At 53.0% G+C, this 24,910-nt stretch overlaps 2 protein-coding genes across 2 annotated transcripts in view; one reads left to right on the top strand and one right to left on the bottom strand.

Moving 5' to 3' along the window:
• The window catches only part of IUM83_12379 (Calcium-dependent protein kinase 29), a gene marked incomplete at both ends in the record, with an annotated part of 38,074 nt that extends 23,023 nt beyond the window's left edge, over positions 1-15,051 (bottom strand). The window contains 3 exons of the mRNA XM_067937000.1: positions 14,379-14,750; positions 14,843-14,867; positions 14,969-15,051. Of these exons, the coding sequence (XP_067785256.1) occupies positions 14,379-14,750; positions 14,843-14,867; positions 14,969-15,051 (480 nt within the window). The remainder of the gene's footprint in view (positions 1-14,378; positions 14,751-14,842; positions 14,868-14,968) is intronic.
• A 3,216-nt stretch (positions 15,052-18,267) lies between these two features.
• On the top strand, positions 18,268-18,645 carry IUM83_12380 (diguanylate cyclase; the record flags this gene model as incomplete). Its single annotated transcript, XM_067937001.1, has 1 exon — positions 18,268-18,645. The coding sequence occupies one exon, from the start codon at positions 18,268-18,270 to the stop codon at positions 18,643-18,645; it is 378 nt and encodes a 125-aa protein (XP_067785271.1).
• Positions 18,646-24,910: the final 6,265 nt, after the last annotated feature.

Consider the following 24,910-nt stretch of genomic DNA (forward strand, 5'->3'; position numbering starts at 1 on the left):
CCCACCTGTCTGGCCCAGAGTTGGAGGCCCTCCAACGACTGTCAACAGTCATTGGAGAAGCGGTGATAGCTACATTGCTGCGTACGCTATCGCCGACGGAGCAACATGGTGTTGCTCTGGGGTTCATCATGAAGGAGCAGCGTGACGCTGCTTCCCCAGTGACGGCGTCGTCAGGGACGACACCGCGTGCTCAATCATTGAAATTGAGCGTAAGCCATTACATGCGAAGAGAGGGCTAGCCTCTCCCCCGGTGGCTTGTCGAGCTCGATACAGCCATAGCGGCTCGACGCATCGTCGACCCGCTGTCGAAGGTCGCGTTCGCCATGTCCTGCCTTGGCGGACGCGCAAGGCGTTGGGCGTACGGACGTCGACTCTCCAATCCTACGTGCTTCAGCACGTACGAAGTGTTCAAAGAGGAGCTCAAACAAGCGTTTGAGCCCCCGCAAAACGAGTTCCGGTCGAGGGCAGAGTTCCTCGACCTTCAGCAGGGTAAGCATGACGTCCATGCTTACGCGCAGCGCGCACGATATTTGGTATCAGATATCGTGACTAACCCGATTGACGAGGCGACCAAGGTCGTCACGTTCATGAAGGGGCTTAGAGATGGGCATGTGAAGACCTATCTCTTCCGAGAGTACCCGAGTACCCTCGAAGCTGCGATTACTCTCGCAATGCAAGAAGCGTTTAGCCTGCGGCAGGCTAAACGGCATTCGAACGTACCGAGGTCGCAACCGCGCCTGGTAGTGAGCACGGGAGGTCCAGAACCAATGGACCTCTCGAATGCAACGGCTGCTGGTCACCAGCAGCACGGAAGTAATATGCGATGCTTCCGTTGCGGAAGGATCGGTCACTTTGCACGGGAGCGCACAGCTCCCATGCCCCCTGGATGTGGCCTTCGTGGGGATGATAGGCATCGCCGCGGACCAACAGAAAACGCGAACATCCAGTACGCGCGGGGAGCCCTACTGGTAATGCAGTCACGCGTGCCGACATCGGGCACACGACACTGAGGACTGCAGCCCCCAGTGATACTAGCTCTCACTGCAAGAAACAAGATGACAGGCCAAACCTAGCCATCTTGAAGGTTTACTCGAAGAGAGCGAGTGACTCTCTTCGAGCTTTGGTAGATTCAGGCGCGTCGAACAACTTTGTTCGACTACGAAGCCTGCCGAGACTTGACTTCGAGGAGGTAGATACACCTCGAAGTCTTCTGGAGGTACGACTGGCAACAGGTGCCATCGTAAAGACCGAGAAGCGCGTTGTGAACGTGCGCTTCTCGTACAAACAACGAGTGTTTGTCGAACGCTTTATCGTCCTAGACCTGGACGATAAGTTCGACGTGGTAATGGGCATGCCGTGCAAGCCACAGCATGATCCGGTGATAGACTGGAAGAGCGCACGCTCGTGCGCTTCGGTCACGACAGCGGAACAGAGAGCGATGGCCCTGTTACCGCAGCGCACGCACCAGCAGGTGCGCGCAGCTCACCAGTCGAGACAGCGCTTTATGCCGCTGTCCCGGAGTGCCCAAGGAGTGCGCGAGGGCGCGCACAAGTGGGACCCACGTCGGCGGTGCTGCCGACGTCGGAAGATGAGGATGTGTCGGTTCCGGGAACCAACACTCGCGTTCAAGTACGCATGGGACAGTCCCTGACCCGAAGAGGTCAGGTCGACGACGACGCGTCGGTTCCGGGAGCCGACGCACCCTCGGTGATGAGGGGCTCCACCAATGAATGGCGTCGACGCTTCAAACAGTGCGGACGGTTGCAAACGTACCGCACTGACGCAATTTGCATGCTGTCGTGCAGCCGGGCTGTACGACGAAGCGCCATGCGATCGAGCTGGGCTTGATATCGCCCGCGGACAGGGTCCGCCGGCGAACAACTGTCCACGGCCGGGCCTGGACTAGAAGAACAACTGTGCGGAGCCCGGCTCCGCACAACAAGAAGACGGCGCAAGCGGAAAACGCTGCGCAAGTCTCGGTCTGGGACCGAGACGCCACGAGAATCGTCTGTTGGGCAGACTGAGGCGGTAACGCCGGAGATGGTTTCTATCAGATCCTAATGCGTGAGAGCGATATCCCTCTCACGGCAGTGAGCACGCCGAGCGGCGTGCTCTGGGAGTGGCTAGTATTGCCACAGGGGCTTAAGAACACCCCTGCGACTTTCAACAGGTGCGTGACGCACTTGTTGCGCTCGGTGCGCGACTTCGCACCGAGCTACTTCGATGATGTGTTCATCCACAGCCGGGCTGTGGACGGGAAGACCGACGTAGAGATGCACAGGGTGCATCTCCGGAAGCTACTTGAGCTTATGCGAAAGCATATGCTCTACGCGAACCTGAAGAAGTGCATCTTCGGGGCGAGCGAGATACCCGTCCTCGGGTGTCTCGTAGGGAAGAATGGTGTTCGCCCTGACCCGGAAAAGGTCAGAGCGATCAATGAATGGTCAACGCCTTCAAGTGTCAAGGAACTGAGGCAGTTCCTTGGCTTGGCCACGTACTTGTGCAAGTACGTGGAGGACTATGCGGGCAAGATCCGCCCGCTGTCACAGCTTCTTAAGAAAGAAGCTGTGTGGAATTGGACACCCGATTGCCAAAAGGCATTCGATGCAGTCAAGCGGACTTGACTGAGGCACCGATCTTGGCAGTGGCTGACCAAGATCGTCCATTCCACGTCGTATGTGACGCATCCGACTTTGCAATCGGATGCGCGTTGATGCAGCACGATCACGAGGGCCGTGATCGTGTCGTCTACTACCAATCACGTCAGCTGAAGCCAGCTGAGCGTAATTATCCGGTACATGACAAGGAACCCCTTGCCATGAAATACGCACTCGCAAAGTTCCGAGTGTATTTGCTTGGAAGTAGACCATTTGTGGTCTACACCGACCATGCATCACTGCGCACTGCAGTGACGTCACCACACGTTTCATAGAGAATGGCGACATGGCTCTCATTCTTTGCGGAGTATAACTTCCGGGTCGAATACAAACCCGGAAGATTGAATGTGGTGACCGACGCGTTATCACGTCGGCCGGATTATGCAGAAGCTGCTGACGTCAATGCCATTGACGCCATACGATCGAGCAAACCCACATCATCTCTGTTGGATGATGTGAAGGCCGCGTACGCGCACGACGCGGACGCGAAGCTCTTGCTGGCCTATGGCACAGCGCCTTCTGACAAGTCCCGTCAGAAGCTGCCCAAGCACCTTCGAGCGCGTGCACACCGCTTTCGTGTGCACGAAGGACTGCTGCTTTACAACGCAGTCGACGACAACGCGGACCGCGTTGTCGTGCCAAATGACCATGACCTGCGACTCAGGATCATGTACGAGTATCACGATGCCCCGACTGCGGGACATCTCGGACGTGAGAAGACATACGTCCTTCTCACGCGCGACTTCTACTGGCACCACCAGCACAAGTGGGTGCGCAAGTACGTCCGTGCTTGTGAGGTGTGCCAACGCGTAAGCCTGCGCCATTCGCGCACGCTCCGTTACAATCACTACCGACTACGTCGGAGTGTTGGAAGTCCATGTCTTTGGACTTCATTTTTGGTCTTCCCCCGGACAGCGGAGGGAATACCGGTGTCGTGGTCTTCGTTGACGCTTCAGCAAGATGGTACATCTTGCTGCGGTGCCGGCAGAAGTGACCGCGAAGCAGACGGCCCGTCTGTTCGTTGACATGGTGCTCAAACACCATGGCATGCCGATCGACATTGTGTCGGACAGAGACATGCACTTCACAGCGCACCTGTGGCAAGAAGTGTTTACACTTCTTGGGAGCTAACGTTCAATGGCGACTGCGGATCATCCGCAGACGGACGGCCAAACCGAGCGCGTGAATCGCGTGCTCGTCGACAATTTGAAGAGCTACGCTCACTCGTTCCAATACCGGAGCGAGTGTTTATCGATGGCAGAGTTTGCCATCAACAACTCGGTACATGCCTCGACCGGGCATTCACCGTTCTATGTGAATGATATGCGGTATCCACGCCTGCTGAGTTTACCTAGAGTAGTGTCTCCGATTTTAAGTGGGGGAGGATCTACGACTGCAGCGCAGCAGCAACACAAAGCCACTGACGCTTACACAGTGTCAGCTGCAATGACGGAGAACAAGAGGCACAGGTCTGCGCCCTGGGCAGATCTCGCCAAGAAGAAGTCTGCGCTCGGCGCAGACTCCTCAAGCAACAAGGACAAGTCAAACGAGTACAGTGAGGGCACATACTCCCCAAATAACAAGAACCACACCGAGGCCGGGCCTCTAGCAGAGAGCGAGCTGAATGACTTCAGCTCGGATGCAATCGACTTCATTAATAAAGACAAGCCGTAATTCGGTTTGTCCAAGATGCAATAGCAGCTTCTGTTGATCAACAGAAGCTGAACGCCGACAATGTGGGCAGAGCCAACACAAATGAATTCAAAATTAGTTCATTGGTTTTGTTAGCTACTCAAAACCTGCCTAGACATGCAGTTTCGGATTTCGGAGCAAGTAAGCTTGCTCCGCGCTACATCGGGTCGTTCACTGTGCTAGCACGGCACGACAACGCTTACACGCTAGACATACCTTCTAGCATGCTTCTCCATCTGACCTTTTACGTCGGGCAGCTGAAGCCATACCTGCAGTACGAGCCACCTAGCTCGGCAGAAGTGGAGACAGAAGCGGAGGACTTGGCCACGGTGACGAGCAGCCTCTCCTCCAGCGCGTCCGCGCGCTGGAGCAACTCCTTCATCCGGGTCACCAACTCGACCTGGATATTCGAGGCGGTCTGCGAGACCGCCGCGACCTGGGCCTTCGCATCAAACTGTAACTTGGCGCCACAGCGTCATCCTTGATGGCGCTTCATACAGCGGCGCCTCATGCGGAGGTACCGAGTTCCCATACCGGTCCGTTATCTCGGACGTGGACGGCATCCACGTATCACGCTTTGCAGATGCAGCGCGCGGAGAACTGAGAGCCTCATCAGAAGCGAGTGTGGTATCGCTCTCAGTTCGCGAACGCTTCGAGCACGAAGCGTCCGGGTCATCTCCCTCGTGCGGGCGGACGTTCCCACCGTGGTGGTCGAGCAACCCGCTCGACACTGAGTCTTTGCCCTTAAGGGACGAGTCCTTCTCGTCCTACATGTCTTCGTCGTCATCGAAGTCGACGATGTCGTCACCGTACTTCGCCGTCTGGCGCTCGTAATACGTCCTTCTTCTCCTTGGACGCGCTCATCGTTGTATGAGCGCGGACTTCTTCTCCAAACGCGGAGAAACGACAAATGGTCAATTCAGAGATTGACGTGCGGGAACCCCGCTCGTCTTACCTTAAGGGTGGAAGCTGTAACGGGTTACACGCACAAGTGGCTATAAGCCCCTTCTGAATTTAACACATAGGTTATCTGTTAAAAGTTTTAGATACTTCCTCACCTTGGTGTAAGTCACACCAATGGATACATTGAGGTGGGCCACCACAATGAGTGGTCCACACCTACCTAAAGATCCTATTGGTAGAAAGCAGCATCTTTCTACAAATTAGAGACGTGCATATTGGCGGGGCTCTGACAGCCAGCCGCTGTCAACCCCTTTCATAGATGATAAACCGTTTTAGCAGATTTAGAGGAAGATCAATTTATGAACAATACAGTTCTCATTTTACCCTAATCTAATTAGTTCGGTGTCTCTATTTAGTTTAAATTATACTTGGGGACTCCAGTATATTTTATTCTAATTAAAACTAATCTACCTCTTCCTCATACACGCAGCGCAACGTGTAAGCTTATGTAGTGAGCCAAAGTAGGCCGACTACACGTACGCTATCGCCGACAGAGCAACATGTTCTGGGGTTCATCATGAAGGAGCAGCGCGATACTGCTTCCTCAGCGACGGCGTCGACCCTGACGACGCCGCGTGGTCAATCATTAAAATTGATCACGCTCAATTATGTAGGAAGAGAGGGCGAGCCTCTCCTCCGATGGCTTGTCGAACTCGATACAGTCATAGCGGGTCGACGATGCGTCGACCCGCTGTCGAAGGTCACTTTCGCCATGTCCTGCCTTGGCGGACGCGCAAGGCGCTGGGAGTGTGGGCGCCGACTCTCTGATCCTACGTGTTTCAGCAAGTACGAGATGCTCAAGAGGAGCACCAGACGATCGTGAATTCCCATCGCGACTGAAGAAGGCCGAAAGTGCTGGGTTGCCTTGTCACTCCCAGGAGCCGTAGGCGATACGTCCGTCGTCGACGAAATAGCAGGAACTCCCATAGCTGTATCCAGTTCTTCAAGTGGCGTGCCATTCTCTGGATCGAAATGTGCCCGTCGGTGCAAGGGATTGCGTTGCGCTGGCTGAATAGGACTGCGTACTCGCTTAGTCCGCATTGCACGTGGCGCGGGACCTATAGGTGGTGTGTCGCTGTCAACATCCGAGTCAAGCGAGCGCTCGTCCGCAACGCGCACGTGCGTTGTCTGCTGAGGTATCTCCGTAGTCTCCGAACCCTGCGCGATTAGCGCCTCTGCATACACAGAATCATTGATCACTATCATCAGTGGCCGACGCCGCCGCCCGTTATGATAATAAACGAAGTTGAGAATCGAATCAAGGAAACTTGACAAACTACACCACGGGACACGTCATACAGCGGCACGTGCGTTGTCTTCTCGGGAGGCTGAATATTAAGACGACCGAAAATTGTAGTAAGTTGTCTTGTCGCGTCGCTGATGACCTTCCTCATAAAGGCTGTGTGCGCGGTCTCGTGTAGGGCCATGGCTTCTCCCAGCATCAAATCACACACGGGATGGTGCACACACGAACCCATGGCGTAGGTCTCCACCGCCAGGTCCTGTAGGGAGGTCTTCGAAAGATAGCGATTCAGGTCCGTCGATAAACACGATGTGCAACCGCCCAGAACTGGAGTCTTCGTGCCAAATATAGCCCACCACAAAACCATAACCCCATCGCTTGGTGCCGTCGACAGGCACCCAGGGTACACCGACGCAGCTGCCCATGTAGGTGTCGATACCACGTTGGGCTTCAGCCTCGGTGACAGCTCGACGATCCCACGTCTGGACCGCCACATCCCCAAAGTGCGAGGTTCACTACGCCGGCGCTCAGCATCAGATCGACGTGTATTGTGTCCTCACCCGTGGTCTCTCCTTCCGTAACACCGTAGCAATAGCCTGATGGGGTAAGGTCAGAAGGACGTAGGTAGGCGTACTGCGGTGCCGACATAGGTGGAGAGCCTGGCGACTACCGCGGTATCTTCAAAGTAGTTCCGAAGCTTTAGCTACGAGGAGAAGGATGGAAAATGGGTTCTCCCTCGCTCCTCCACTCGTACTGGTTTTCTAACGGCTTTCTTGTGATCAAGAAAATACGCTTTCGGTTTTTGTGTGGCTTTGCGATCCAAAATCCTGAGACATCTCATTGGGGGGGGGACTTGGTATCAGTCGAGATGGCACTTGGTGGGGATGAATGACTGCCGGCAACCGCTCGCTTGCGCTCCACAAGATGCGGTAATGTTAGATAACCCCAGGCGGCCATACAATACAGATCATAGAACTTACCCCCTGACTTAGTCGCGAAGAGTGGCGGATGAGATTCATTCAGTACAAGCTGGATGTTGTGACGCTCACAAAAAGCGAACATCCGCATACTCGTAGGGGAGCCAGGCGTTCTCCGCGTGGAAGTAGTCGACTCCCTTCTTCCCCGCCTTCACAGTACTACCAGACGTCACATAATAGTACCTGCTCCACGTGAACACAGGTAATATTGCGGTGAGAACACATTTCAAAGGGCGGAACGATGTGATTATACAGGTACAGTTGAATGGCGATCAAACCCGTCGTCGAGGACTTGGGCGTGTGCATGCGTCCACATCTCTGAGCGCAAAAGCCGCCAAACGTGCTTGAACACCATCTCGCGCGGAGGGGGATTCTTGGATTGTGTGGTCTCCGGAAGCTGGACAATTTTTTTTCTCCAAATTCCTCAACCATATGGATCACACAACGATTCGCCATTGTCACTGTTATCCAATCATGCATCGCCTTTCATTCGATTTTGCCCAATCAACCGTGCTTACATTTTATTGGGTGTAGAGGGAAGCAATGATTTGCGGATCTGTTCCATACTTAAAACAAGTTCTGTTAAACCTTCCGGAACGGCATAAGGGGGGGGGGGCAAAATTGCCCGCCGTAGCGGGGTTAAGCCCTAGGTACCTAACTCCGAAGATTTTGTCGCTTTGCCCAACAAGATGGAGAGCCGTACGGTGGCTATTAGGACGTTCGGAAGCTGATATACCACTCCAAACGCGAGCTAGTGGACGTCCTGCTATTGTTAGTCGTCATGTCGCTGGTGATCGACGCCCACTCCGCACGCTCCTGGACCCAGGAGCGATCAATGACTTCTTCCGCGCGTCGTGTTTGTCCGTACTGAGTGAAAGTGTTCAAGCTCGGACTGAGGTGGAAGTCAAGCTTGCGGATGACAAGGCCTACCGCGCTGTGTGGTGCGAGATTTCACTTACGTATACGCTTGATGGCATCTGCTGCAGTGATGAATTTCTCGTAATCGAGATGAATTATGCTTTCGACTGCATCCTAGGTATCCCGTGGCTTGCACGGTATCAGTCAAAGGTTGGCTGATTGGTTCGGGCCTGCATTACCTTCGGGGGCCCTTGAATATTATTTCCACACACTCCATACACATCACAGGGTTCTCCATAGCCCAGATCCACCACTAGCAATAATCTGCGTCCATCTCCCGGAATGGGATCCCGCTCCGTCAGTGTTGCGGTTCTGTGACACAGTCTGGGTCTATCATACCCTTCTCGCCTAATTCGTGGAATTCACTTCACCACAGCCACTTCCTGCTCGCAGTGGTTGGCACCCAACGATATCAGTACGTGAAAACTTCTCCTTCCACTTCTTCCACCTGTTCGACATCATGTCGGATCCCCAGCATAGCCCACCTCAAGACCTATCTGGCCACGGTCCCAGGCTGGATCCTAACCACACTCACTGGGCATCGGTGCCTGGTAAAGCCCCGACTCAAGGTCTACTGACAGATGATTTGCGAGCTGCTGTGGCCGCGCATGATGCAGCTGTCTAGGAGCAACAGGAGGTCACCGCGTTATTACTACGTCAGACACAGGATCTCCGCCGCGCCGAGGGACACCTCCAAGAACAGGCCGCTGAGCTACTGCACCTCCATACCGATATTACCCACCTCCGATACTCGACGGATCCCGTCAACACGGAGGGCGACCAGACCCAAGGACTCCAAATCCAAGTGGTATATCCAATGCACGACATCCATGACATTGAGCGACACCTGTGTGGCGATGCGGGATCCCAAATCAGAGAATAGCCGCGAGGTTAAACGTTGATCTTCGATCACTCAACCCAGAATCTGAGATCCAATCTCAGATCCCATGCTGGGTGAGGCGTGTGTTCCTCACTCTTGTAACACCTTGTCTTGGTTCTTCCTAAGGACTCCAGATCCAAGTGATGCATCAAACGCGCGACATCCATCACCTTCAGAGTCACCGTGGGCATCTCACCGAACCCGTTTCGGCTTGTGGGATCCTGCAAGAACTCATACCGTATGACGCCACAGTTGGGATCCACTTCATCAATCCTCATTTCCTCATCAATGCACCAGGAATTCACGATGGATCAGGCCGTAACGAGTCCTCTTGCATGTCCTCATATCGGTGATTTTCTCCAGTTCTGATTCATTTTCATCCGGATCCTGGATCCAACCGTCCTTTGGCAGTAACGCTTGATCTAAACCAAAACCGGTCAGCCACAGCTTCGGCCAAGTGGATCCGGGTTCGGCCCGGGAAGCTTCACCGGCTTTAAGTTGGACACATGTACCACCGGAAATAGCCGATAGTCAGTGCCTGAAGTCTGGATCCTCACTGCATATTCACCCACTTTTTCGATTACCCGAAAGGGTCCGTGCCACAATTGCGCTAGTTTGCATGCGTGCCCCTCTTTTTTACCCGATCCAAGTATAGCCAGACGCGGGATCGAGCCTCGATCTGATGCGGGTGGATCTCTTGATTGTGCCGATCCGCCCGTCTCCTGTAACCGAGTATTGACGTGCGCTTGCGCTCTCTTGTAGTAGCTTTGGATCTGGTATCTCCGCCGTCTTGGATCCTGATCCTGACGTCGAGTACAGCCCACCGGGATTATAGCTTCCAGGATGGATCTGAGATCCCACCCTTGTACTTTGTACAATGGAGTTTCTCCTCAGATCCGATACTGGGTGGTTTTAATCACAAAGGTGAGCCGTTTCGCAAACCTTTTGATCCAGACCCTGTAATTTCCAGTGCGCGAGTGGCCGTTTGTACCATACTATCTGCCGTAGGGTTCGCTTGTGGCGTGTATGTCATCGCTGAACGCTGCCGCATGCCTAGGATGCGGTTGAAGGTTCTGAAGAAATCGGCCATGAATCCTGGCTCGCAGTCATGTCGTATTAACATCAATTTTTGTGGGATACACCAATACTGCGGTGGAATACCGCAATAGCGTGTTTAAGGAGATGGATCCGACGGCACCAGCTTGGCACGATGGGTACACGGTACCAGTCAGCCGAGATCGCCGAGATGAAACGCCGTACGAGGCCTCAATGGTGGCTAACGGGGCAATGAGCTGCCTAGGCGCAGGAGCAATCTTACACCAACTGGAGACTATATGCCAAATACTGACGTGAGCTCAGCGGAGTGTGGAATGGCCATGCAGCCGAGTTCAAGTGGAATCCAAGCAGATGAGCTCGGCTGGCGGAACCAAGCACCATCCGGATACGCTCCCGGACTCCACCAAGGTCTGGGGTCGCTGAGCTCATCGATTTATCCGGATCAACTGGATATGAAGCGTCGAAGCGAGGGTGACGGGTCGATCGAGATCCGAAACCACGCCATTTCACTTGATATTTGTAATGGACCTTAGGAATACAAGAGGCACCCCTTCAGGGCTCCCGGAAAATTTAAGAACAAACAGAGCAGAATTTGCTAGGCCCAGAACACATGCACACTTTCTCGGTAAATCCCTGCACGACCGGATTACGTCTGCCGTCGGTATTCGAGAGGCACAAGTTAGGGTACTTGGTTGGCAGCGCCATGAGATCTACGTGGTCCCGGTTTAGGGCTTTGTTTTGCCCAGCGCGAAGGAAAATCTCGCTAGCTCAGCGAGCCGGTGCGCTGAACAGTTGCTCTTCAAGTCTGTTGCTTCTATCCCGGCGGTCTGTAAAAGCGCTCGCGTGTGGGAGGGCTACAGGAGTATTGGAACAGAGACCGTTAGCTCGGCGGATCTCCGGAGAGTGGGCCTCAGTTGGCAGGTGTCGGCGAAGGGCGGGATACCCGCTGTCCCGATTGTTTTGTTAGCAGCCGAGTGGTACGGTTATAATAAGACTGTGTTATCTGAGGATGTGCCTTGTGGCTGAACCAAGCCAACTCGAATGTACCGACTAAATGGTGAAATGATACTATTGCAGATAGTGGTTCCGTACACTATATTTTGTATGCATGCATGCACTCATAGCACACTGCTCCCACATCTGCCTGCTCATACACATATATACACAAAAAAATACGCATAGTCAGTTCCCCGCCGCACCGATACACCCGCAACGCTGGCCACGAATCTGCGTCACCGGTCCAGCCCTCGCCACCACGCAAGTTGCCTGCTCATACGTGCACAATCCGTATAGTCACCCCCCCCCCCCCTCCACACCGATTATCGATGTCTAAACATAGTCCTAAAGGAACTGTGAACTTTATCGATTTTCCCGGTCCATGACGTCCATGTACAGAAAACGACACACAAAGCCGGCCTCATGAATGCCATCTCACTCATAAAAAAGCGAGAAATGCCGCTGCGATCGGCAGATAAAAAGGACATAAACTCCAAGGATTTTATAAAACGCACGTAAAATTATATTTTATACGATACTCAAAAGCATATGGAATAAAAAGATGAAGTCTACTGATTGAACATGATTGGCTGGTGAGTCCTTGATGTCCAGTACACGACTTTGTCTGCCGGATTTGTGTATCATTGTCTGTACTGTACTGTCCTCCTCTTTCCTAATTCCTCTGTGAAACGCGCTTAACCGAACCCTTAAATATAAATGTAAATGCATATTATTTTTATTCTTAGATTGAAAAAAAAATCAAATGAGCGTCTGAGATCAACCGCTACTCTAGAAATTTATCACGAACGGATGATGTTAGATTGCGACGTAGCCTGCATTAACCTCAATCATTGGCGTCCATGACAGCTCGTTCCATATTGTTCCTCGATCTCTAAGCGACATACGAGAGAGCTGCATGACGCAGCTATATGTCGAACTGAACACGGTTCCGTGGACGACAACGAAAACATCTCTTGCGTGAGCACGATCGACGGTCTCGTCATAGTGTCGCACCTGTTCTAAGATGAGCGACATACTGACTTGACGAGTGACTGTCACGCCTCCCATGCCATCGTTAGTCGAGGCTGCCGACGTGTCTTCCGCGAACGCGAAAAAACGAAAGTCCATCGCTTGTCTATCGTCTGAGAGCACCGCGACATAGTCTCCAATGTACCATCCTCCTGCTGTCTCAATTTTCGATGACAGGCCACTTGGTAGAACCTTGAACTCCCGGAGTTGTCCATCAAGCATCAGCTCCATCGGACACGTTGGCGTTCCTCCAGCAAAGCTGACCACCGATCGAACCGACATGCAAGTACCTCCTCCAGTGGTCTCAATATCGATACAGCCCAGTTCTCGAATAAGCTGCGCGGCACCAGTCAAGCTGACATCAGGATGTACGCCTCCCTGGCCGATGTTGACGGTATGTACAGACCCAGGTTCCAGAAGCCATCGACGATTCCATGGGTCCTGACTCCCACCAATGTTTTCGCGATAATTCTGCTGTCGCGGAGGTTGGGGGATTCGCGATTCCGACTGGGCCACGAAATCCTGTGTCTGGCAGGTAAACACTCTGAAGATGTTATTCAGAGCGTTTGCAACTGAGTTTGGCGTTTGCTGATCAAGAAGCAGACACGACACTTCTGCTCGAAGTGCACCGAAATGTGTCCGACCATATACGAGAGACAACACATCGTCAACCATCGCTGGTAGGGAGCCTTTGAAAGCCGCGTCGCCATTTGCAGCCACATCACTCAACACGTCTTCGAGAACTTCATAGAGATTCAGAATCAACGATACAAACTTGTCGAGGAGTTCCCGCCTGGCTCCGTCGTGGTTTCCCATCCGACACGCGCTATGCAATAAATGCATCACTGTGCGGGATGATAGAGCACGTAGAAAAAGATGTGCACTCGCTCGGATAGTACATTGCTCTCGCATGGTAAACGGATTGCTGCCGCTGCTGCTTGATGGATATCGTTGATTATCCCGCGCTGGCACGCTTTCGAATACGGAGCTCAGGAACGACGCTATGATAGCTTCGAGTTGTGCATCAAACCTTATCGGCGGGGCCCGAAGAGCTGCTGCCGCACGCAACCAGTGGGATCGTACATGTACGTGTGCCGGGCTGGTGCTGTGCTCCAAGTCTCGCAGCGAAATACGCTCGATAACTCTCCATAGAATAAGTAGGTGCTGAGCCTTCTCACAGAAACCGGGCGTAAGCGTCTCCAAATCGATAGGTCGCCAGTTTTCAGTACTCACATCAGCATACTCGTTGGAATGGGTCGTAACGGCATTTTCGGTTCTCGTAGGCTTCTGGCAATCGACGCTGTGGGTATCTGGGAAAGGAGCAAAATGTTGAGGCTGTTCTTGAGCGGAGTTGATGTAAAGTTGTTGCTGCTGCTGCCCTGGTAAACGTTGTTGCTGATGATGGTGGTGCTGACGCAACTGAAGCTGTAGACGGTGCTGCTGCTGTGCCTGCTGCTGCACTATTCTAGAAGCCGATCGTATTTCAGAAGCCGAAACTTCCACGTTGTCGCTCGATCCATCCACAGGCAATGCTGGTAGAGAGCAGCCGGGGTTATTGGCGGCCCCTGACCGCCGATACGATACGAGGAAGAATCCTGGAGACGCGTGGCGCGCAACGACAACGCCTTGAGATTGGTCTTGATGCAATTGTGACTCCTGTTGCGTCTGCGATGGAATGCCAGAAAGTGCTTGAAATACATACGCAACAAGGTGGTGTGTCATCTCCCGCTGCGCGCGCGTAATGCTGCTGTCGTAATTATAAAACCACTTGGGCGATGTCCGGTTGTTGAGGACATACAGCACCACATTCTTCGAGCGGAGAACCATATAGCCCGCATCAGCAACGAAAACAGGTCACAGGTTAGCACTGTGCGGGAACCTAATTAGTGTACAGCTGGTTTCGCCGCACTGTGAACACGGACTAGCTTGGCTTTAGTCTCGAAGCGCAAGCGCGCCTGCAAACATACCTTTGGTAGCCCTCGGTGATTTGCATCGCTCTCCTTTTCTGCTAACACCCACACGCCTCCGTTATCGGTGCTTTGGCCCGTCGCCGGTGGATAGGCGTCCGGCAGTTCCACAGTCTCCCCGACCTCCAGCCTGCACTTGCTCTCCTGTCTGTCATCAGCGGCTTCTGCCGCGCCAAGGTTGCGCGCGATGTCCACCAAGCCTGCAGGCCACACCGGCGCCACGCGGGTGGGCTCGATGCGCGCGCACACGTGCAGCTCGTCCATCGGCATCTCGCTCACGTCGGCCGAGAAGGTCACGAGCACGTGAACAGAGCAGCCACAGTAGCTTCTCTTGACGTGCTCCGGGCAGCAGTGCGGGAAGCACCGCAGCAGCTAGCAGCACAGTACAGTACGCGCAGCACAGCAGCAGGTTAGGCGGGTGCAGCAAAGCTGGTCGGGCTTCGTAGCACGGTACGTTGGTGTACCTTGACGCCTCGCTCGCGGTTGTTCCTGCAGCACAAACGCAGTCAGCACCGCGCCACAAATTAATCACCGCCGTCGCTCTCTGCACACCGCGGCACGCGCCTGGGAGGCAGCAACGGACAAAGTACCTGGCATACTCGCGCCTGAAGAGTGGGTGGTCGTCATCGGAGCAGCCAAGACGCAGGAAGCGGCAAGACAACACACGGGCCATGCCGAATGGTCAGAGGTCGGTCAAGGCGTCGGGCTGCGCGTTTCGCAATTGCCTGTCTGGCTGCCTGCCTTTGGCCTCTTCCGTAGCGGAACGAAACGAGCGCTGGGTAGTTAGTTCGCAGTGTCCACGGACGTCGAGCCCCCTCCCCCCAATTTTCCAGTCGAACGGAGCTAGGGATAACCAATGAGCTCGTGGTCACGACTACCTACCTACCTGGGACGCTTAGCGTCACTTTGGACGAGACTTGGGCTGGATTGCTAGTCGCGGCAGATTTGGCTCTAGTTGACTCAGCGCGAGCCCAAAAGAGCGGACCTTTCGGCGCGTACCGGTAAGTATCGATATACCGGTTGCGCAGGCGAGCGTCCAGCAACGCACGAACGCTCACCGATCAAGGAATTGAACTGTCGCGCTGTGTTCCAGAGCGATTCGAGTGCAGCCAGAGCCGCCGCCAAGTTCCGAACCCAGCGCAGCGACGGAGCGGAATTAGCTCTGGCTGGCAGTCATTGGAGTAACTCGGCGGTTTCTCAGTGCGAGCCCGGTCCTCTCTCCCTCTGTTGTCTCGTGGCGCTACGACCACCGACCTGCCGTGATCTGCACGTCCAGGTGGGACGGCGTTGCTCAAAAAGCTTCAAATTTGACTCACGGCCGCCCTGTTTCTTGGCTGGACGGCCATTTATTGGACCGATGGACGGGACCACCTGGCAGGCCGTCCAATCTCTCGATGCGATTACGGGCAAAATGAGCGGGTCTCGCTGGCTCAATCAGCCGCTGATCGGTACTGTACGGTATGTGCATGCATGCGCAAGAAGGACAGATACCGTACAGTACAGTACAACATCGCTGGAGCTTGGGCGGGCTGACCAAACTCGAAGCACGGATTTGCACTTTCATTCCAGGGCGCACTGCCTGTTCGACATGCTCTTCATTCCTTACTCTCCCCGTGGACGAGAACAGATCAAATCTGGCGATGCCAACGAAGTGTGCGCGCCAAAGGATGCCGAGAATTCTTGATCGACGTTTTGCTGACAACTTCAAGGTGTCGGTTAAGTGATTAAGCTGTATCCAAAACGGACCAAGAGAGACCAGGCACCGGTGGGGTATTACTACTGGATCACAGCAAACCAGTTCAACGGATGGTGCAGCTAAAGCCGTGGTAATACAGCTTCAAGTTCCTGTAGAGGGGCCACAAGGACAAGATCGAACGCTACGTTGCTAATTTCGTGTTACTATCGCCGAAGACACATGTCTGATCCTGGATATGTACACGAAACCGTTGATGTTCGCTAGCATATCGCCCTAAAGCCCCAAGATCGCCGAGATGACGACTAGAAATACTAATTGCGCAAGGAACACAATGCTGCTTTTCATTAATCGCGGATTGCGTCTCAACCAGTGGATCGTCCAATAAATGCCTGTGCGTTGACGCACTCACGGCGGTTCTTTGGCCTTCCTGGCTAAGAATCTAACAACGGCGGTGTTGTTGTGATGCAACACGGAAAGGGGAGGGAGAAGTTGGCCGTTTTTGTTAGATTTCGTTTCCTAGAAAATGTTGCTATTTAGAATCACCTAGTAACAGCATGTGATGTTGCAGAAACAACAGCAGCACCTCCGTGGATACCTAAAGAAAGGAAAGCCATTCGATTGCAACAGCCTATCATCAGCTACAGAAGACTTCGAAGTAACTGCTGAGTCACGACCATTATACTGCGGCATCGAGATATTCTGCGTCACATTCGAGTGATAACTCTAAGCGTCCACCTGGACAAATAGTTTTCCCTGCATCGATGGTCTACACGGAGTTAACACTTTAGTTTACTGTGTTGTACTTACACGGCTGGCTATAAACCAAATTGGGACGTATGCTGTCGAGCAGCGACGTCCCGTTAGTTGCACTCGGCATCTTGGTCTCAATCTTCTACTACTAGTATGACATTTGTGTATTGTTGGTTTTGTGGTGGTGACAAGATCCCCACGCATGAAAGAGTCAAGATTTTTTCATTTTCCGACAAGCACATACATAATGTTTTGTTAAGAATGTTGTGTGCTGCTGGCACAAGGATGTCATCTATCTCTTCTATTAATATTATTTCATTGTAAGTGTTCCTGTTATTGGTGATGCTGAAGTTCGTTTTGTAGCATCAATTCACGGATCACTTGTGACGGATTCATGTAACGATACATGATTCGTCAAATTCTTCATACGTAAATTGTCAATTGGTACATTTGGTGTACACGTCAATTGATAATTTGACCAATGATAGTTGAGAAGAAGTTTTTGTCATTAGTTTAGCGAACGTAGCTACAACAGGGTAGTGCTGCAACTTGCTAGCGACAAGTTAAAACTTAATGCCATTCCTCAATTTACCGTCGTGTGTGCATTACTACATAACATCGCTCGTGTCGGTTTTGGAAATTGTTGGGAAACTCCACCAGATAATCGATATAACACGAGGAGAAACTCGGGAGACCACGTGCAGACGGTTTATAATACAATAATATAGTATGGTATTAATATGTTATGTTTCTCTTTCATGCGTTACAATGCGTCAATCTCCAGATTAAGGCCCACGGTAGTTTCGATGCGGGCACAAGTGGATTCCCTGATAATATTTCAAATGAACTTGATAAAAAGCCATGAAATCGAGCTGAAAAATCTGTATCTCGCCGACGCGAGCCAGATAAACTACCGAATTTCTCGATGAGCTGTCCCCTCCCCCCCTTGTTGTATTTTCACCCAATTAGTTCTCATTTCATTTCCCCGCTTGTCAAGATTCTTTCTATTTTATCGAATGAGCGGCTAGTAGGATCTGGAGGGTTTCCCCGATGAGCTGTCCCCTCAGGCAATGTACCACAACTCATCGAAGACTTCGGCAAAAGATTGGACTGGTAGCGCGCTCGTTAGTAACACGAAGGCCGCAGTGTTTAAATGCATCATGGCCAGCGACTGTCCTCGCATGCCCGACAAGCATGAAGTTGCCACCATGGTCGAACGCAACGTTGTAGATGACCTGTCTCCAGTCCGCCTCAACGTCCTCCACTTCTAGAATATCAAACTGGATAGACAACTGACAACACGAGGCTTGTCGGTGAACTAGGGGCCGACGAGGTGGTAGTACTGTTGGCCTTTGTTGGACCAGCTGATGGTGCTCAAGCCTGTCGTCGAGGTCGACTCAACGCCAACCTGGGGGGCAGTACGGCCTCTCGCTTCAGCGGCCGCTGCCCCCGCACCCCGCCACCCCGGGGCTGAGCGCCGACCCGCAGAATGTGTTCCCGGGCGCGTACATCCTCGGGCTCAACCCCATGGACCATCCACAGCAGACCGACGCCATGGAGGAGTACACGCACTTCATGGGCAAACGACAACCCGAACGTGAACACCATCAGCTTTGGTGTGCTCGGGCCCAACAACGACATCGCCACGATCCAGGCCAACGCCGTGTACTTCGAGAACCTCATCGTCCCGACCTCAATGACGCCATGGGAGACGGCAACAACGTGGCGTCCAAGATGCTGCCCCCCGCGCGCCTCGGCAGCGGTAGAAACGGCATCCTCAGCGCGCTCATGTACAACCCCAGCACGTGGCTGGCGTTCTAGGACAGCGGCTTGCAACTGCATGACCCATTGGTCGGCTTCCCCGGCACGAACTCACCCATGCCCTTCCACAAGGCCCCGGTGCGATCGGCCCAAATCCTCGATAATCGAGAGTTTGATCAAACTCTATCTGTTCATTTTCTTTTTTTATGTCGGCTATCGACCCTCTACAGTGTACACATGTGGTGAGATGCGTAACGTCATCCTCTCTCAAGGTTCTTGGCGTTGAGCGTCGGCTCTATTAATAGTGCTGTCGACGTCGAGGGTTGTCGAGATGTTACCGGAGATAATGTTATTAACACACATTGCCTGTAAGATGCCGCCATTTTTTGCATTTTTGTACGGACATCGAAAAGACAACTAAATCCGGTATTATTTAAACTATACAATGCTGTACATCATCCTAAAGAGCTACTTAAGCCAATACGCCCTGTGCTAGTTGCTACTCAGCATTGACGAAGCTTCAGAGTAATTGCCCGTTGAAAATGACGTCTCGGGGTACCCAAGGACTGCCGGACGGGCGAGCGCATCCCATTCAACATAGCATGGGCGAAATAGTAGGACAAAGGTACACGTAGTACTACAGTATTGCATCAAACGCGCAACATTTGTCAGCAAAGTGGTGCTCGAAACCACATAAAAGACGCAAAGGTCAAGCGACTTTTGGGTCAATGTGCAACCCACAGCTGGTGCTGCCATATCTCGCGATCTACATACGCCTTTAGGCTGAGATTGAGTGAGTGAGCTAACATGACTAGTGGAAACTTCTGTACGAATTTTTAGCACTGTATGAGCTTTCCTTCAATAGACCGTCCGTAGACCCCTGTGGGCCTGCGGTCGAAAAAAATAGTGCAATACAATAAATAATCAGTTTTTTTAATATTATTTTTATTACTGGAATACACTGACCTCAATACAATATAAAATTGACCCAATTATTGGCAATGAATTTGTAAAAAGTGCCCCTCACTTGCAAATACCGAAAGTCTAGCCAATAAACCTCCAGTCTATAGGCCAGGGTCACTTGAGTGCAGTATCACCGCTGGCGCAACACTGTGTGCGCCCTGGCTGCCGGGCTATAAAGGATGCTACGCATTGCTTCTTCGAGTGTGACCCCGTCCAGGTGTTGTGGCAGAACCATGGGCTCCAGATTTTCGATGCTCCTTGGGGTGGAAGCTGCTGATCTTCCTGTCCGACCGCGATGTCCATGACGAATGGCGCCATCTTCGTGAGAACATTCTCATTTTATGGCGCATCCACAGAGCCATGCGTCTCCGGAACGATATATTTCCACGTGTGCGTGCGATCAGCCCACACATTCCCCGTTTGAGCTGCTCGTTTGGAACCACTACCAGCACCTCTATCGCCCAGCAACCGAGTTTAATCTTGATATTGACGAGATCAGGACAGTTCTGCGCCGCCTCGGGTTCCCTGAACCTGTTGATGACGACGTCCATCTCCCAGCTAGAACCAATAGATTGAGCCTACTCTCTTGAAAATTGCTATCTCAACTGCAGTATCCCTCTGTAAAGTGATAGAAGTTGTTCCATTTCTGTACCAAAAGAATATAAATTGCGGTGGTTTTTATTATTGTTTCACTTGAAATTGCAATATTTATTACAGTGTTTTGCCTCAATAGCGCAGCCATCACATCTAATAACCTCGCAGACTATATATAATCACCCTGTTTTTCACGAACAGCAAGATTCAGCCAATCACGCCATCGACAATATGGTTCCGCCAATCAAATTACCACAACCGAGGACATAGGGGAAAACGTCAAAACAAAAAGCGTCACACTCATGTCATTGCGCGCCAAGATCACCTTGGTCGGTCGGAGCGACCGGAGCGACTCGCTCCTCATTCTTTCATTAGCCAAGCCTAACCAAGTCTACAAGCATCGAGTCTGCAATGCCGTCTCTTCCGAAGCCTTTCCAGAAGCATCATGCGGGTTCGCAAAATCGCCAGGCTTCTAGAAATTCCGCCGTCGTCACTACCAAGCTTTACCTGGTCTTGGCTACGCCACGTGCAATCTCGCTACGGGATTCGCTGGAAGAGAGCTCACGGCGAGTCGGGTGCGGTCGACTTAGAGGCTGCAGCGCCTGAAGTTGAGCGCTTGCGCGGCATCATTGCGACCTACTCCCACTCGTAGTCGACTAGTAAAACCTCTGTCACCCCATTTACTTGAGAAATTGTATACAAAGTACGACTGCGCTATTGAGGCAAAACACTGTACTGGCAGACGGTGGATCCAATTCAATATCATACTGTATTGGCGGACCTCTGCTACATGCAATGCGTGTAACGGGGTTACACACACAAGTGACAACAGTCACTTGTGCATGACATTTGTCACTTATGGTTTAACAGATAAATATCTGTTAAAGGTTTTAGATACTTCCTCACATTGGTGTAAGACACACCAATGGATACATTGAAGTGGACCACCACAGTGAGTGGTCCACACATACCCTTAAGATCCTATTGGTAGAAAGCAGCATCTTTCTACCAATCAGAGACATGCATATTAGCGGGGCTCTGACAGCCAGCCGCTGCCAACCCTTTCATAGATGATAAACAGTTTTTAGCAGATTTTAGAGGAAGATCAATTCACAAACAATACAGTTCTCATTTTACCTAATCTAAGTCACTTGGAATCCTTTTGTTACTTAACTTATATTTGTGTATTCAAATATAATTAACCTAAGTAATTACTAAGTACTTACGCTTCCTCATACACGTAGCGCGACGTGTAAGCTAAAGTAGTGAGCCAAAGTAGGCCCACTACACCTGGTAGCACTTTGTAGTCCGTCCAACGACCGACTGCTTGACGTTCGTACGCGGTGTACGAACGCGGAGCCGAGAACCACATGAGCACGGAGGTGCCCATGGAGAGCTCCAACACGCCTGCAACGCATGTTGCACGCGTTGACTGCCCCCACCTGTCTGACCCAGAGTGGGAGGCCCTCCAACGACTGTCAACAGTCATTGGAGAAGCGGCGATAGCTACAATGCTGCGTACGCTATCGCCGACGGAGCAACATGGTGTTGCTCTGGGGTTCATCATGAAGGAGCAGCGTGACGCTGCTTCCTCAGTGACGGCGTCGTCAGGGACGACACCGCGTGCTCAACCATTAAAGTTGAGCGTAAGCAATTACGTGGGAAGAGAGGGCGAGCCTCTCCTCCGATGGCTTGTCGAACTCGACACAGCCATAGCGGCTCGACGCATCGTCGACCCGCTGTCGAAGGTCGCGTTCGCCATGTCCTGCCTTGGCGGACGCGCGAGTTGGGCGTATGGACGCCGACTCTCCGATCCTACGTGCTTCAGCACGTACGAAGTGTTCAAAGAGGAGCTCAAACAAGCGTTTGAGCCCCCGCAAAACGAGTTCCGGTCGAGGGCGGAGTTCCTCGACCTTCAGCAGGGTAAGCATGACGTCCATGCTTACGCGCAGCGCGCACGATATTTGGTATCAAATATCGTGACTAACCCGATTGACGAAGCGACCAAGGTCGTCACGTTCATGAAGGGGCTTAGAGATGGGCCTGTGAAGACCTATCTCTTCCGAGAGTACCCGAGTACTCTCGAAGCTGCAATAACTCTTGCCATGCAAGAAGAGTTTAGCCTGCGGCAGGCTAAACTCCATGTAAACGTACCGAGGCCGCAACTGCGCCCGGTAGCGAGGACGGGAGGTCCGGAGCCAATGGACCTCTCGAACGCAACAACTGCTGGTTACCAGCAGCAGGAAGGCGACGTGCGATGCTTCCGTTGCGGAAGGATCGGTCACTTTGCACGGGAGTGTACAGCTCCCATGCCCCCTGGAGGTGGCCTTCGTGGGGATGATAGGCATCGCCGCGGACCAACAAAAAACGCGAACATCCAGTAGGCGCGGGGCGCCCTACTGGTAATGCAGTCGCGCGTGCCGACATCGGGCACGCGACACTGAGGACTGCAGCCCCCAGTGAGACCAGCTCTCACTGCAAGAAACAAGATGACAGGCCAAACCTAGTCATCTTGAAGGTTTACTCGAAGAGAGCGAGTGACTCTCTTCGAGCATTGGTAGACTCAGGCGCGTCGAACAACTTTGTTCGACTACGAAGCCTGTCAAGACTTGACTTCGAGGAGGTAGATACACCTCGAAGTCTTCTGGAGGTACGACTGGCAACAGGTGCCATCGTGAAGACCGAGAAGCGCGTCGTGAACGTGCGCTTCTCGTACAAACAACGAGTGTTTGTCGAACACTTTATCGTCCTGGACCTGGACGATAAATTCGACGTAGTAATGGGCATGCCGTGGCTTGCACGGCATGATCCGGTAATAGACTGGAAGAAGCGCACGCTCGTGCGCTTCGGACGCGACAGCGGAACAGAGAGCGATGGCCCTGTTACCGCAGCGCGCGCACCAGCAGGTGCGCGCGGCTCGCCAGTCGAGACAGCGCTTAATGCTGCTGTCCCGGAGTGCCCAAGGGGTGCGCGTGGATGCGCACAAGAGAAATCCACGTCGGCAATGCTGCCGACGTCGGAAGAAAAAGATGTGTTGGTTCCGGGAACCAACACCCACGTTCAAGCGTGTAAGGGACAGTCCCTGACCCGAAGAGGTCAGGTCGACAACGACGCGTCGGCTCCGGGAGCCGACGCACCCTCGGTCATGAGGGGCTCCGCCAATGAATGGCGTCGAGGTGACGAAGGCGTGTCAACTCCGGGAGTTGACGCTGCAAACAGTGCGGACGGTTGCAAACGTACCGCACTGACGCAATTTGCATGCTGTCGTGCAGCCGGGCTGCACGACGAAGCGCCATGCGATCAAGCCGGGCTTGATATCGCACGCCCGCAGACAGGGTCTGCCGGCGAAGGGACACATTACCGTGCAGCCGGGCTGCACGAAGGAAAATGCGGTCAAGCCGGGCTTGATACCGCGCGCCCGCGGACAGGGTCCGCCGGCGAACGACTGTCCACGGCCGGGTCTGGACAAGAAGAACAACTGTGCGGAGCCGGGCTCCGCACAACAAGAAGACGGCGCAAGCGGAGAACGCTGCGCAAGTCTCGGTCCGGGACCGAGACGCAACAAGAGCAATCTGCTGGGCAGACTGCGGCGGTGACGCCGAATGTCAAGACGCTAAGCGTCTTGACGCGCACCGATACTGGATTCCAGTATCGTGACATGGAACTCGCTAGTCCTCCGACGACGGCGTCGGAGTTGACTTCTCTTCCAGCCATGAGCTGGAAGCGCTTCACGCGCGACTTGCACGATGGACGCATCGAGCAAGTCTGCGTTCTTTCGGACAGTGAAAGAACGGCGAGCGAGAGCGAAGAGCTGAGGCAGCTCTTCATGGGAAGTACCACTGAGAGTGAAGACACTCTCAGTGCGAAGACGAAGCGAGAGCGCTTTGAGGAACAAGGTTGGGACTCGCTGAAGTCGAGTCCCTATTACGAATTGTTGAGGGAGTACAAAGACGTACTCCGGGAAGAGATTCCTGCGGAGCTTCCGCAGGATAAGGGTATTCAGCACGAGATTGATCTCGTGCCGGGCACGAAGTACTGTGTCACGCGGCAGTGGCCACTGCCGCGAGAGCAAGTGAAAGCGATCGACGACTTCTTTGAAAGTCGTCGTAAAGCAGGGCAAGTGCGGGAATCAAAGTCCCCGCACAGTGCTCCGACGTTCTGTGTCAAGAAGCCACAGGGCGGATGGCGCATCGTTCATGCCTACAACAAGCTGAACGATGCGACGGTACCGGCGCAGACGCCGATACCACGAAAAGATGTTATCATCGATTCGATGGCCGGGAGCACCGTTTACAGTGCTCTCGACTTGCGAGATGGATTTTATCAAATCCTAATGCGTGAGAGCGATATCCCTCTCACGGCAGTGAGCACGCCAAGCGGCATGCTCTGGGAATGGCTAGTAATGCCACAGGGGCTTAAGAATGCCCTGCGACCTTCAACAGGTGCGTGACGCACTTGTTGCGCTCGGTGCGCGACTTCGCACCGAGCTACTTCGATGATGTATTCATCCACAGCCGGGCTGTGGACGGAAAGACGACGTAGAGATGCACAGGGTGCATCTCCGAAACTACTTGAGCTTATGAGAACACATAAGCTCTACGCAAACCTGAAGAAGTGTATCTTCGGGGCGAGCGAGATACCCGTCCTCGGGTGTCTCGTAGGGAAGAATGGTGTTCGCCCTGACCCGGAAAAGGTCAGAGTGATCAACGAATGGCCAACGCCTTCAAGTGTCAAGGAACTGAGGCAGTTCCTTATTTGGCCACGTACT

The sequence above is a fragment of the Phytophthora cinnamomi genome, assembly GCF_018691715.1.
Source record: "Phytophthora cinnamomi strain GKB4 chromosome Unknown Contig81, whole genome shotgun sequence".
In the NCBI taxonomy this organism is placed as follows: Eukaryota; Oomycota; class Peronosporomycetes; order Peronosporales; family Peronosporaceae; genus Phytophthora; species Phytophthora cinnamomi.